This window comes from Chiloscyllium punctatum, chromosome 1 (genome assembly GCF_047496795.1).
Source record: "Chiloscyllium punctatum isolate Juve2018m chromosome 1, sChiPun1.3, whole genome shotgun sequence".
NCBI lineage: Eukaryota > Metazoa > Chordata > Chondrichthyes > Orectolobiformes > Hemiscylliidae > Chiloscyllium > Chiloscyllium punctatum.
In genome coordinates, this window is record NC_092739.1 from 160058453 (window position 1) to 160073789 (window position 15337).

Sequence of the window (15337 nt, forward strand, 5' to 3'; positions counted from 1 at the left end):
TCAGAGAAGGTTCACTCTGTTGACCCTTGGGATGTAGGTGTCTTATCACCCATATTTTCACTAAGCATTATATTAATCAAGTTTCATACGGGGTTTCTCCACATGGGCCCTGCAAGATCTCTCATGTGATCATATCAAACTTACCTCATTAAATACCTACTATGTCCCTGTGCTGCTCCTCTTAGTCAACGCTCACCCCAATCTTCCCACTTTCTGCAGCCACAAGTATTTCTCAATTCTGGGATGTCCCAGGATATAACAATATCTTTGGCACCAGTGCCATCTTGTAACCTCAGACACCCAATCAAGGGTTGGCAATCTAAAATTGCCCTTGGCTTGGCCCATATTGCTCCAAACCTTTCCTACTATCCAAATGTCTTTTAAATGTTGTAACTGTACTTGCATCCACCAACTTTTCTGGCAGTTCATTCCACACATGAACCGTTCAGTGTAATAAAGTTGTAATTCATATCCTTTTTAAATCTTTCTCCTCGCACCTTAAAAATATGTTCCCTACTTTTGAAATCCCTCACTCTAGGGAAAAGACCCTTGTCACTGCATCTTATCCATGCCCCTCATGATTTTATAAACCTCAATGAGGTCACCCCTCAATCTCTAACGCTCCAGTGAAAAAAGTCCCAGCCTTTTCAGTTTATTTTATATCTCAACCACTCCATTCCCGGCAACATCCTGATAAATCTTTTCTGAACACTCTCCAGTTTAATAATATCCTTCCGTGAACGGGGCGACCAGAGCAGCACACAGGACTCCAGGAGATGGTGACATAGTAGCTCAGTGGTTAGCACAGCTGCCTCACAGCGGCAGGGACCTGGGTTCAATTCCCGCCTCAGGCGACTGTCTGTGTGGAGTTTGCACATTCTCCCCGTGTCTGCGTGGGTTTGCTCCGGTTTCTGCCCACAGTCCAAAGATGTGCAGGTTACATGGATTGACCATGCTAACTTTCCCACAGTGTCCAGGGATGTGCAGGTTGGGTGGATTAGCCATGGGGAAAGGCCAGGGTGTTTGGGGGAGAAGATGTTCTTCGGAGGGGCAGTGTGGGCCGAATGGCCTGTTTCCACACTGTAGGGATTCCATAAGGTGTTGATGGAGAAGACCAAGCACGACTGGTTTAAAGGCCTTATGGTTTTCTGGTTGTCCTCCTCTCCTGTTAGTGTGCATAAATTTTTACGGGTATTTTCCTGGGATGAACACTCTTCTTTCCATGTGGTGTTTGCTACCTCCAACAGTCTGTGGTATTGGGTAAGGGCTGTTTGAGGTTGTTTACTACTCACCAGTCCTTCTTAGCCTTTGCTTTGCCTTGGTCCAAACAGGTGATTGCTGATAGAGGATACACCACTTGTACAGTGTCTACAGAAAAGGTAATGTCCTTAGATCACAAGGTTTATTGCATAGTAGTAATTATTGCAATGATACTTGATTGGACATTACTGAAATCTTAGGGAGCTGGTACAGATCTATCTGTTCTTTTCAAAAGCTGGAGTGCTTTTCTCCACACAGACTTTGAATGAATGCAGTCAATATCATATGAATATTAACCCCTTTAGAATCAAAAGAACAGAAACAGGCCCTTCAGCCCCTCCAAGCCTGAGCCGATTCTGCCCTTATTCAGTTCGTATCCCTCTATTCCCTCCCTATTCATGGAACCACCCAGATGCCTCTTAAATGTCACCAGTGTGTCCGCTTCCACCAACTCCTCTGGCAGCGCGTTCTAGGCTCCTACCACTCCCTGCATGAAAACCTTCCCTCTCAAATCTCCCTTAAACTTTCCCCCTCTCACCTTGAACCTGTATCCCTGAGTAATTGAAGCTTCAACCCTGGGGAAAAGCCTATCCATCCTATCTATGCCTCTCATAATTCTGTAGATCTCTATCGGGTCTCGTCTCAGCCACTGTCTTTCCAGTGAAAACAATCCTAGTCTTTTTAACCTTTCCTCATAGCCAGTGCTCTTGAGGCCAGGCAACATCCTGGTGAACCATCTGCACTCTCTCCAAAGCTTCCACATCCTTCTGGTCGTGTGTTGTCACCAAATCCCAGGGACCTCACCATTGCAACCCATGCCAGTGCCCTGTCCATAGTAATCTCTGTGAACACTGCACAGAATAGCAGCCACTGTGGATATTTTCAAGAATTATTAATTAATTGTTGTTAATGCATTATTATGTAGAATACATCCCTGTACTTATGATTGAAAACAGCAGATTCTTTGTAGATATTTTCAATCAACCTGTTCCGATATGTTAGGACCTGTGGGAGGTGGGGATTTGAACCCAGATGTTCTGACCCAGATGCTTCCACTGTGCCACAGGATCCTCGCTGCATATGTATTACAGAGGATTTTATAAAGAGTAGCAGCCCCTTACACATGGAGAACTGTAACCCCCCCTACGTATAAATCCCCTCATCACAAAATGTTAAATTAAAAATTAATTAAAAAGGGCAAATGGAATATTACTGTTCAGATGTAAAGGGATGGAGTTTAAAAGCAGGGAGGTTCTGTTGCAGCTGTTGAGGGTGCAGGTGACGCCACACCTGGAGTACGGTGTACAGTTTCAGTCTCCTTACTTGAGAAAGAATGTACTGGCACTGGAGGGGATGCAGAGGATGTTCACTAGGTTTATTCTGGAATTGAGAAGGTTGTCTTTTGAGGTGAGATTGAGTAGACTGGGACTACACTCTTTGGCATTTAGAAGAATGAGGGGAGATATTGTACAAACATTTAAATTATGAAGGGAATCAGTAGGATAGAAGCATGGAGTTTGCTTCCACTGGCAGGTGAGACTAGAACTAAGGGGGAATAGCCTAAAAATAAGGCAGAGCAGATTGAGGACTGAGTTGAGGAGGAGCGTCTTCACCCAGAGGGTTGTGAACCTGTGGAATTCCCTGCCCAGTGAAGCAGTTGAAGCTTCCCCATTGAATGTTTTTAATGCAAAAATAGACAGATTTCTGAACAGTAAATGAATTAAGAGTTATGGTGTGTAAGCGGGTAAGTGGGAGCTGAGGCCATGAAAAAGACCAGCCACGGTCTTATTGAAATGACGGAGCTAGATAGCCTATTCCTGCTCCTGTTTCTTAGGTTCTTATGTATTGTTGAGCATGGCAACCTCCATGTGCATATTATAGAGAATAGCTCTTCCTGCATGCATACTAAAGAACAACAGGCTGTATACATCTTATAGAGACTAGCTTCCACTCTGTATAAACAGAGTATTCATCTTTATATGGATAATAGAGAATTTACCTAAAAGAAGAAATGTGACCATTGGGTATACTATAGACAATTACACATCCTGTAGGTTCGTATCCATGAGTTGTTGAAAATGGAAGGGCAATTTGAAAAACAATTTCTAAAAAAGACTTGGTTTTATAAGTACCAAAAGCAAAGAAGCGAAAGTGAACCTCGATAAAACACTTACTCAACCACAACTAAGGCATTATCTCTACTTCCTCGGGAGGCTAAGGAAATTCAGCATGTCCACAAGGGCTCTTACCAATTGTTATTGATGCACCGTGGAAAGCATCCTACCCAGATGCATCACAGCTTGGTATCGCAACTGCTCTGCCCAAGACTGGAAATAACTACAGAGAGTTGTGAACGCAGCCCAGTCCATCACGCAGATGAGTCTTGCATCCATTGACTCTGTCTATACTTCCCACTGCCTTGGGAAAGCAACCAACATAACCCCACCACGGTTATACTCTCTTTTCCCTCTTCCGTCGGGCAGAAGATACAAAAGAACAGCTTCTTCCTCCCTGCTATCCGACTTTTGAACAGACCTCTCAAACGTTAATTCTGATCTCTCACTCTGCACCTTCTCTGTAACACAGTACTCTGCACTCTGTTCTGCAAGGTAAAAACAATGACTGCAGATGCTGGAAACCAGATTCTGGGTTAGTGGTGCTGGAAGAGCACAGCAGTTCAGGCAGCATCCAAGGAGCTTCGAAATCGACGTTTCGGGCAAAAGCCCTTCATCAGGAATAAAGGCAGAGAGCCTGAAGCGTGGAGAGATAAGCTAGAGGAGGGTGGGAGTGGGGAGAAAGTAGCAGAGAGTACAATGGGTGAGTGGGGGAGGGGATGAAGGTGATAGGTCAGGGAGGAGAGGGTGGAGTGGATAGGTGGAAAAGGAGATAGGCAGGTAGGACAAGTCCGGACAAGTCATGGGGACAGGGCTGAGCTGGAAGTTTAGAACTAGGGTGAGGTGGGGGAAGAGGAAATGAGGAAACTGTTGAAGTCCACATTGATGCCCTGGGGTTGAAGTGTTCCGAGGCGGAAGATGAGGCGTTCTTCCTCCAGGCGTCTGGTGGTGAGGAACCGGCGGTGATGCACTTCATATGGTATGATCTGCCTGTGAAGCACGCAAAATAACAATTTTCACTGTATCATGGTACATGTGACAACAATGAATCAATCAATCAATGCTGGGCACTGTAATTTAGGAATCATGCAAAGGACGGAGAGAGGATGCCAAAGAGATTTGTGAGGAAGTTCTGGGATCAGGGCTTTAACAGAAGCTGATGTTTTTTCTCCTGAAGAGATGTACAGTTTTAGATGTAATATGTTAGAGGCATTCAAAATCACGTGGGACCTGGGGAGAATAAACAGGGAGAAACTATTCCCGTTGGTGAAAATTGGAGAACTTGAGAATGGCTGACCCTGCTTATGTTGTAGAGAATAGGAACCTCTGTGTATACTAGGGAGAATAGCAGCCAATGTTTATATCATCAAGAATGTCAACCCTTGAGTATATTGTAGACAACAGTAGTTCATGTGATCATTCTCATAGCTCTTATATGTAATATGGAGAATAGCAATTCTGTGTATGTCATGAAGGATGGTCAATACCATTAAGAACAACAAACCTTCTCTTTACTTATCAGAATGTCAATCATTGTCTGTTGTATGAGCAATAGGAGCCCCTGTGTACTTTCTATAGAATCATAACACTTGCATATGACATGGGGAGGCATAGTGGTTCAGCTGTAGTTCTAGCTTCAGACAACTGTCCGTGGAGTTTGCACATCCTCTCCATGTCCACTTGGGTTTCCGTCAGGTGCTCTGGTTTCCTCCCAAAGATGTACAGGTTAGATGGATTGGCCATACTAAATCATCTAGGCCGGCACAGCACCGGGGTCTCAGGTTTAATTCCAGCCTCGGGCAACTGTCTGTGTGGAGTTTAAACATTCTCCCCGTGTCTGCGTGGGTTTCCTCCGGGTGCTCCGGTTTCCTCCCACAGTCCAAAGATGTGCAGGTCAGGTGAATTGGCCATGCTAAATTGCCTCTAGTGTTAGGTGCATTAGTCAGAGGGAATGGGTCTGGGTGGGTTACTCTTCGGAGGGTCGGTGTGGTTGGGCCGAAGGGCCTGATTCCACACTGTAGGGAATCAAATCTAATCCATAGTATATAGGGATGTGCAGGTTGGGTGGATTAGCCAGGGGAAATGTAATGTTACAGGGGTTGGGAGGGATACTCTTCAGAGGGTCAGTGTGGATTCAGTGGGCTGAATGGTCTGCTTCCACAATGTAGGGATTGTATACACAGATTCTCTTTCTAATCCGGCAGATATCAAACATATTGCATGCGCTGAACCATAAATGAATACCTATTTTCCTCTTCTCCTTGTGCATTTCCTACTTCTTTTGACAAGTTTATCCAAACATATTCCAGGGAACATAAATTCTTTGCCAATTACACCTTGATGGAGACCAGAATTGAACACAGTATTCCAAATGTGGACTAAACAATGTCCTGCACAAACACATGACCTCCCAACTCCTGTACTCAATGCACTGACCAATAAAAGCAAGCATTCTTCTTCACTTTGGAAAGTATTCTGCCTGGAGGTCAGTGTTGAGTGGGGTCCCACAGGGCTCTGTTCTTGGGCCACTGCTCTTTGTAGTTTTTATAAATGACTTGGATGAGGAGGTTGAGGGGTGAGTTTGTAAATTTGCAGATGACACAAAGGTTGGAGGTGTCGTCGATACTATAGAGGGCTATTGCAGGCTGCAGTGCGACAGAGACAGGATGCAGAGCTGGGCTGAGAAATGGCAGATGGAGTTCAACCTGGATAAATGTGAAGTGATGCATTTTGGAAGGTTGAACTCGAATGCTGAGTATAGGATTAAAGACAGGATTCTTGGAAGTGTGCAGGAACAGAGAGATCTGGGTGTGCAAGTGCATAGATCCCTCAAAGTTGTCACCCAAGTGGATAAGATTGTTCAGAAAGCATATGGTGTTTTGGCTTTCATTAACCAGGGTGATCGAGTTTAAGAGCCGTGAGGTTTTGCTGTAGCTCTACAAGTCTCTGGTGAGACCACACTTGGAATATTCTGTACAGTTCTGGTCACCCTATTATAGGAAAGATACAGAGGCTTTGGAGAGGGTGCAAAGAAGGGTTACCAGGATGCTGCCTGGACCGGAGGGCTTGCCTTATGAAGAGAGGTTGAATAAGCTCGGACTTTTCTCTCTGGAGAGAAGGAGGAAGAGAGGAGACCTGATCGAGGTATATAAGATAATGAGAGGAATAGATAGAGTCAATAGCCAGAGACTTTTCCCCAGGGCAGGATTGACTGGTATGAGAAGTCATAGTTTGAAGATATTAGGAGGAAGGTATAAAGGAGACATCAGAGGAAGGTTCTTTACGCAGAGAGTTGTGAATGCATGGAATGTGTTGCCAGCTGTGGTGGTAGAAGCAGAGTCATTGGGGACATTTAAGCGACTGCTGGACGTGCACATGGATAGCAGTGAATTGAGGGGTGCGTAGGTTAAGTTACTATATTTGACATTAGGATTAAATCTCGGCACAACGTCGTGGGCCAAAGGGCCTGTTCTGTGCTGTACTTTTCTATGTTCTATGTTCTATCCTAACTACCTGCGAATCCACTTTCAAAGAACTATGATTGAATATTTGATGTTATTACTTTCGATGTAAATAAATTTGACCAAAAATCTTCCCCAGAGGATTTTGATCCATTGAGATTTTCACACCCATCCTATCATACACAGCAAAGATAAAACACTTAAAACTCAAAAAATTACATCGGCCACCTAAAATTCAGTCCACAATAGAAACAAAACAATACGCTCAGGAAGAAACAGTCTGTTTGATTACCACCTTCAACACGCACTCTCTATAACATTGGTCTGTCCTTATACAAGATGCACTGGAGTAACTCACCAAGTCTTCTTCAATGTCATCTTCCAAATATTTGACCCATACCAAAAAAAGACGACAAGGATAACAAATGAATGGGAACAAATTCCCCCACAACCTCACGCCAAACTGATTCAAAACTGTATCATCATTCGTTCGCAGTCAGTGGGTCGAAATATTGTGAGATATTGTTAACTGCTGAACACTCTGGTTTCTAACTTAGAGATGAGAGACAAATTCAGACACAACAGTGCCACCCATTGAAGGATTTGGTGAAAGGGTGTTGGGAATCTGGAACTCACTCTTTGTAAGGATGATAAAGGCACAAAGCCTCAGAACATTTAAGGTTTCTTTAATTCATTTCTGGGATGTGGGTGTCACTGTCTGGCCTGCATTTATTGCCCATTACTAGTTGCCCTTGAGAAAGTGGTGGTGAACTGTCTTCTTGAACTGTTGCACTACACCTGCTGTGGGTTCACCCACAATGCACTTTGGGAGGGAATTCCAGGATTTTCGAGAGACACTGAAGGAATGGCAATATATTTCTAAGTTAGGATGGTGAGTGGCTTGGAGGGAAACTTGGAGATGGTGGTGTTCCCATATATCTACTGCTCTTGTCACCCTTGATGGAAGTGGTTGTTGGTTTGGAAGGTGCTGTCTGAGGATCTTTGGTGAATTTCTTCAGTGCATCTTGTAGATAGTAGATAGTACACACTGCTGACAATGAGTGTCACTGGTGGAGGGAGTGGATGCTTGTGGATGTGGTGCCAATCTAGCGGGCTGCTTTGTCCTGTACGGTGTAAAACTTCTTGAGGGGTGTTGCAGTTGCTCTTCAGAGGGTCGGTGTGGACTCAATATTCCATCACTGACTTGTGCCCTGTAGTTAGTGGACAGGCTTTAGGGAGTCAGGAGGTGAGCTACTCACAGCAGTATTCCTAGCCTCTGACCTGCTTTTGTAGCCACTGTGTTCATGTGGGCGGCACAGTGGCTAGCACTGCTGCCTCACTGTGCTAGAGACCCGGGTTCAATTCCCGCCTCAGGCGATTGACTGTGTGGAGTTTGCACATTCTCCCTGTGTCTGCGTGGGTTTCCTCCGGGTGCTCCGGCTTCCTCCCACAGTCCAAAGATGTGCAGGTCAGGTGAATTGGCCATGCTAAATTGCCCGTAGTGTTAGGTAAGGGGTAGATGTAGGGGTCTGGGTGGGTTACGCTTCGGTGGGTCGGTGTGGACTTGTTGGGCTGAAGGGCCTGTTTCTACACTGTAATGTAACCTAATGTGTGCTTGTGATGCCAGAGCATACATTACTATGGGCTAACTGGACTCTTAGGTCTGTACAGCATGGAAACAGACCCTTCAGTCCAACTTGTCCATGACAACGCAACATCCTAAAGATTTGGCCCATTTCTCTAAAAACCCTTTCTATTCATATACCCATCCAGATGCCTTTTAAATGTTGTAATTGTACCAACCTCCACCACGTCCTCTGGCAGCTCATTCCATACACGCGCCACATTCTGAGTGAAAAAGTTGCCCCTTAGGTCCCTTTTATATCTTTCCCCTCTCACCCTAAACTTATACCCTCTAGTTCTGGACTCCCCACCCCAGGGAAAATGCTTTACCTATTTATCCTATCAAAACTCCTCATTATTTTATAATCCTCTATAAGGTCACCCCTCAGTCTCTGACGCTCCAGGGAAAATAGCTCCAGCCTATTCTTCAGCCCTTCCATGTAGCTCAAACCCTCCAACCCTGGTAACATCATTGTACATCTTTTCTGAACTCTTTCAAGTTTCATGACACCATTCCTAAAACTAGCCCTAACCAATGTCCTTTACAGTCACAACGTGATCTCTCAACTCCTATATTCAATGCACTGACCAATAAAGGCAAGTGTACCGAACACCTTCTTCACTATCCTATCTACCTGTGACTCAATTTTTAAGGAGCTATGAATCCCAAGGTCTCTTTGTTCAGCAACACTCCCTGTTGAAAGTGAGATTAGAATTGTTGGTTGTTTTTGACTGGCACAGCCTTCATGGGTTGAAGAACCTTATCGTGAGTTGTATATCTTTATGACTCTATAAGATCACTCCTGAAGCACTGTGTGCAGTTTTGCTTCCTTGCTTTAACAAAACGAGCTACTTACATTGGAGGTGGTTCAGCAAAAGTTCACTAGGATGACTTATGATGAAAGGCTGAGGAAATTGCGTCTATTTTCTCTGGATTTTAAAAGAATGAGAGGCAATCTCTTGGAAACACAGGAATACGAAAGCTCTTGACAAGGTGCCAGTATAAAGCTGTTTTCCTGATCAGCTGAATGACACAAGATGCAGAGCCTCAGAATAAAGGCACAATCATTTCGGACTGAGAGGAAGAGAAATTACATCAGTCAGGGCATTGCGAATCAATCCCAGAGATTTGTTGGCGGTCCATCGTCAGGTTTGTTAAAGATGGACAGGAATATGGGAGAATGTGGGGTTGAGAGATAGGATTGGCCATGATTGAATGGTAGAGAAGGCTCAAAGGGGTGACTAATATTCTTCCAACATATTCAGAGAAGTTATGACATCCTCTGGAGCGGATGTGACATAAACCCGGGCCTCCTGGTCTAGAGGTAGGGATGCTACCATTTCACCACAAGGGCCCTCTGATCCTGATGCTTATGTTTTGTGCTTATGAGACACAGGAGATAGCTTTTCAAGGTCATGAAAAGTATTAAATTGTGGGGAATAATACATGGAGAAGCCACGGTGGTGACATAGCGGGAATGTGACTGGGCTGGTAATGCACAGCCTGAGGTTAATGTTTTAGGGACACGGATTGGAATCCCACCATGGCAGCCATTGAAATTCCGACTCAGGAAAAATCTGCAATAAAAAGGTAACCCTTACCATTTTGTCTTAAAACCCATCCAGTTCACTTTAACAAAGACAAAATAATGTGAATGGTGGAAATCTGAAACAAACACAGAGAATGTTGGAGAGGCCCAGCAGGTCCATCTGTGGAGGGAGAAACAGGGTTAACGTTTCGAGTATGATACAACTCTTCTTCACAATCAGTTCCTGCTTGCCGCAATTGCTCAGTCCTTTCGAGTATAGGAGTTGGAACATCATGTTGAGGTTGTACAAGATATTGGTGAGGCCTTTTATGGTTGGACCAAATGGTCTGTTTCAGTGCTGTAGGTGTCTAATGTCCTTTAGGAAGGAAATCTACCAACCTGAACTGGTCTGGCCTACATGTGACTCGAGACCCACAGCAATGTGGTTGACTCTTCACTGACATCTTGGCAATTTGAAATGGACAATAAGTGCTGGCCTAGCCGGTGATGCACAATGTTATATGAAGAACAGAAAAATTTACTTTGGAAAGATTTTTCATAATTCTGTCATAAGGGCCTTTCAATATTACAAGTATAGGTACACAATCCTTTATCTGAAATCCAAAAAGCTCCAAAATCTGAAAATTTTTCGTGGAGTGTGGAGCGTCATTTTGGTGTGCGAGCAGGTGACCCAACTCCACACCCACTCGAATAACGTCACTCAGATGTGACGTGGCAACGTGGCCCAGTGCTAGCAGGCATCAATTGTGTCTCAGCGCTCGTACTATTCACACGTGTGTCTGCTGTTAGGTAATTCTTTTTAATTTCACTGTGAAAATGTCATTATTCCGAAATCAGAAAAATTTTGAATTCTGATAAACAACTGGCCCCAAGGATTTCAGATTGTGTTGGTGTATTTTCAAAATTGGCAGATTTTGGACTAACTGTGGGTTTGTACTCTACCTATATAGCATGGAAGCAAATTTGCTTTCTTAGATCAGTTCCCCAGTCAAATCCAGAGACAGAGATCCTCTGTGCTTGTCAATACATGGATCACACCTTTCTTCAAACTCTTGGACACTTTTGGTACATTTGGATATTGTCCAGACATCTAAATGAGGATAGTGGAGATTTATCCTGAGCAGAAGAGTTAAAGTTCCAATTTTATTAGAGTCATAGAGCTGTATCACAAGGAAACAGACCCTTCGGTCATCCACCCCAACCAGAGACTCTGAATTAATCTAGTCCCATTTTTCAGCATTTAGCCACATCGCTGTAAACCCTTCCTATTCATATACCTACCCAGATGTCTTTTAAATGTTGTAATTGTACCAGCCTCCACCACTTCCTTTGGCAGCTCATTCCATACATGCACCACCCTCTGCATGAAAACGTTGCCCCTAAGGTCCCTATTAAATCTTTCCCCTCTCACTCTAAACCTATGTCCTCTAGTTCTAGACTCCTCCACCTTGGGAAAAAGATCTTGTCTATTTATCCTATCCATGCTCCTTTTATAAACCTCTATTAGGTCACCCCTCAGCCTCTGATGCTCCAGGGAAAATAGCCCCAGCCTATTCAGCCTCTCCCTATAGCTCAAACCCTCCAACCCTGACAACATCCTTGTTAATCTTTTCTGAACCCTTTCAAGTTTTACAACATCCTTCCGATAGGAAGGAGACCAGAATTGCCAGGCTGTAAGTGACATTGCGATTGAGTTATCGCCCAGAGGCCACCAACTCCTGAACAAATATTTCTTGCCATCTTTGGGGATCCATGGTTAGTTACAAGAAAGTGCAATTCAACATAAGAAGCCAAACGCTGTGCCCTGAATCAAATTCAGCCAGCACTATATATGTGAAGGCATTTGAGTGAGAACAGGCTAAGCAGCTTAGTCCTGTATCCGCGGAGTTTAGAAAATTCAGAGTTCACTTAATTGAAACATATAAGATTCTGAGGGCAACTGACTGGGTGCCTATTGAAAGGATGTTTCCTTCTGTGGGAGAATCTAGAACTAAGACTCATTGCTTAAAGATAAGTCACTTCAAGCAGAGAAGGGGAAACTTTTTTTCTCTCAGAATGTTGTTCGTCTTTGGAATTCCCTTCCTCAAAAGACAATGGATGCAGAATCTTTAAGTATTTTAAGACAAAGATAGATCGATTCTTGATTACCATGGGGATGAATGATCATCAGAGGAATGTAGAGTTAAAATCAGACCACCTGAATGGTGGGGCAGGCTCGATGAACTGAGTGGCCTTCTCTTTAATCATATGTTTGTATGTTTTTATTCATTTCATTTGAGGATGGGGTGGGGGGGGCAGTTACCCTATACTCTCCAAAGTCCATTATAAATTACCGAAGGAACTGTATGGTGGGTGCTATTGTTAATTATATCATGTTTAAGCGTATGATGGTGGAAGACATTAACTGAGCTGATATAAAGAGAAACCCACTGCAGCTGGGTTCGGAGATGAATGCTTATAATGTTTTCTATCTGTAAATAAATGTTAGACAGTTATTTAGGTTGGTTTCAGTACCATCCCTTGCCTACTGGTTTTCTGGATTGAAAAGGCATTCCCACTTCCAAAAGGCTGTGAGGCTGGCTATACACGGAAGTGGAAAAATGCCAGATTGTTGCTGCGAGACAGACAATTTTGAGGCACATGTGGAAAGGACAGGAATAGACCGTCAGACCCAACAATAGTCACTCAGTCTCGCCTATGGTGTAACTTGTACACAACTCCCTCCATTGCTAGGAACACTATCTCCCAAGGGCGATGAAGAAACCAAAAGAAAATGTGGCCAAATTCCATAAAACCTCTTGGAAAAAAAACAGGCAGAAAAACAAACTGCAAGCTCCATGTTATCGTTATTAGAATGATAGCCAGTTACAACACTGAAAAACGCCATCTTTGTTACAGCAATCTAAAACTAACTCTTCACCCTGGCACCTCGCTCCAGTCCTCCGTCTTCCTCACTTACGAACGTTCATCATCACAGCTAGAGTTTCCTAAGGCTGGCATCATTCTTGTGAGGGCACACGGTGCACCTTCCATGACCTCAATGTCCTTCCTACAGCAGGATATCCAAACTGCACGTCCATCTCCAACTGTGATCTAACCAATGCTTGGTACAGATTTACAAAATATTTACAAAACCTAAAGTGCTGTTGGCCTTTAAATTTATGGCCCAGACACACGAAATGGAGTGAAATGAATGAAGGTTTCTGTCTGTCAGTGTAAATATGCTGATGCACATGTATGGTCACAGGCATGCATACAATATGGGTCCAGCAGAATCAGAATGGTTATAATGCAACAGGAGACCATTCAACCCATCATGTCTGCACCAGCTCTCTTGAGTATTTTGGCTTCGTGCTAGACTCCTGTCTTTTCTCCAAACCCTGCATGTTGGTTCGATTTAAATAATCATCCAAAGTCCACTTCAGTATTTCAATGGGATTCGCCTCCACCACACGTCCAGCCAATGCATTCCAGATCTTAGCTCCAGGCTGCGTAAAAATGCTTTTCCTCATTTTCTTCTTTGGCAAAACACCGTGAATCTTTTCCCTCTGTTATTGATTCTCTCACAAGCAGAAACAGTTTCTCCCATTTTACTCTGTCCAGACCCCTCAAGATTTTGAAGATTTCTATCGAATCTCCCCTTCACCTTCTCATCTCCAATCTCTCGTCATAACTGAAGTTTCCCATCTCTGGAATCATTCACATAAATCTGCATATTCTCCTATGTTACACAATACAGCACAGGGACAGGCCCTCCGGCCTACCAAGCCTGAGCAGATTTGTAGTCCTTATCTAGACCCATTACTTATTGACCAGACGCGATTTCTATTCCTCTGTTCACCTCCTCTTCATGTGCATTCCAGCTACCCATCACCCTCTATGTGAGAACCATTCTCTGCATTTCCCCCCATCTCACCTTGAACCTGTGCCCTCTTGTAGTTGACCTTCTGCCCTGGGAAAAAGCCTCTGACTATCCACCTGAGCAACGTTTCTCATAATTTTCTATATCTCTAGCAGGCTGTCCCTCAGTCTCTTGTCTTTTCATTGAAAACAATCTGAGTTTACTCAGCCTCTCCTCGTAAGTACACGGACGTACATGGAATAGTGTACGTTAGATGGGCTTGAGATTGGTATGACAGGTCGGCGCAACATCGAGGGCCGAAGGGCCTGTACTGCACTGTAATGTGCTGTGTAATGTTCTATGTTAAGTAAAACCCTCCCAACCAGGCAATATCTCGGTAAACCTCCCTGCACCCTCTCCAAAGCATCCACATCCGTTTGGTAGTATGAGACCAGAATTTCACATAATATTCCAAATGTGGCTTAACTAAAGAATTGAATTGAATTAGCTTTATTGTCACCTGCAGTTGAATCAGTGAAAATTGGCAATGACATTGGTTCTGGCGCCATCTTCGGTACAAGATATCTAGGTACAGATACATCAGTATTTGATACAAAATTGAAAAGAAAATAAATAAAAGCCCAGCATAAGAAGGAAAAGTTTTAAAAAGTGCTTGAATTTACACTCCCTTCACCCAAGCCTGTGTCAGCTCCAAGCCGCCAGACTGCAGGGGCCAAGGCTCCATACTACACTGGCCTGAAAACTTGAAGCTTCGCCTCCAGTCCATAAGGACATTACCTCCCAGCGCTACCCTCCAGTCTATAAGGACATTACCTCCCAGCGCTACCCTCCAGTCCATAAGGACATTACCTCCCAGCGCTACCCTCCAGTCCATAAGGACATCACCTCCCAGCGCTACCCTCCAGTCCATAAGGACATTACCTCCCAGCGCTACCCTCCAGTCCATAAGGACATCACCTCCCAGCACTACCCTCCAGTCCATAAGGACATCACCTCCCAGCACTACCCTCCAGTCCATAAGGACATCACCTCCCAGCGCTACCCTCCAGTCCATAAGGACATCACCTCCCAGCGCTATCCTCCAGTCCATAAGGACATTACCTCCCAGCGCTATCCTCCAGTCCATAAGGACATTACCTCCCAGCGCTACCCTCCAGTCCATAAGGACATCACCTCCCTGCACTACCCTCCAATCTATAAGGACATCACCTCCCTGCACTACCCTCCAGTCCATAAGGACATCACCTCCCAGCGCTACCCTCCAGTCCATAAGGACATCACCTCCCAGCGCTACCCTCCAGTCCATGAGGACAGCACCTCCCAGCGCTACCCTCCAGTCCATAAGGACATCACCTCCCTGCGCCACCCTCCAGTCCATAAGGACATCACCTCCCCAGCGCTACCCTCCAGTCCATAAGGACATCACCTCCCTGCGCCACCCTCCAGTCCATAAGGACATCACCTCCC

The 15337-nt window shown here is 44.5% G+C and overlaps 1 protein-coding gene across 2 annotated transcripts in view; it reads left to right on the forward strand.

Annotated features, from left to right (window-relative positions):
• fgf24 (fibroblast growth factor 24) overlaps positions 1-15337 on the forward strand; it is a 130863-nt gene that overhangs the window by 18136 nt on the left and 97390 nt on the right. Inside the window, exon 4 of one of the 2 annotated variants that reach the window (XM_072577635.1) lies at positions 1332-1379. The exons of the other annotated variant lie outside the window; for it this stretch is intronic. Coding sequence (XP_072433736.1) covers positions 1332-1379 — 48 coding nt within the window. The remainder of the gene's footprint in view (positions 1-1331; positions 1380-15337) is intronic. 2 annotated transcript variants of the gene reach the window in all.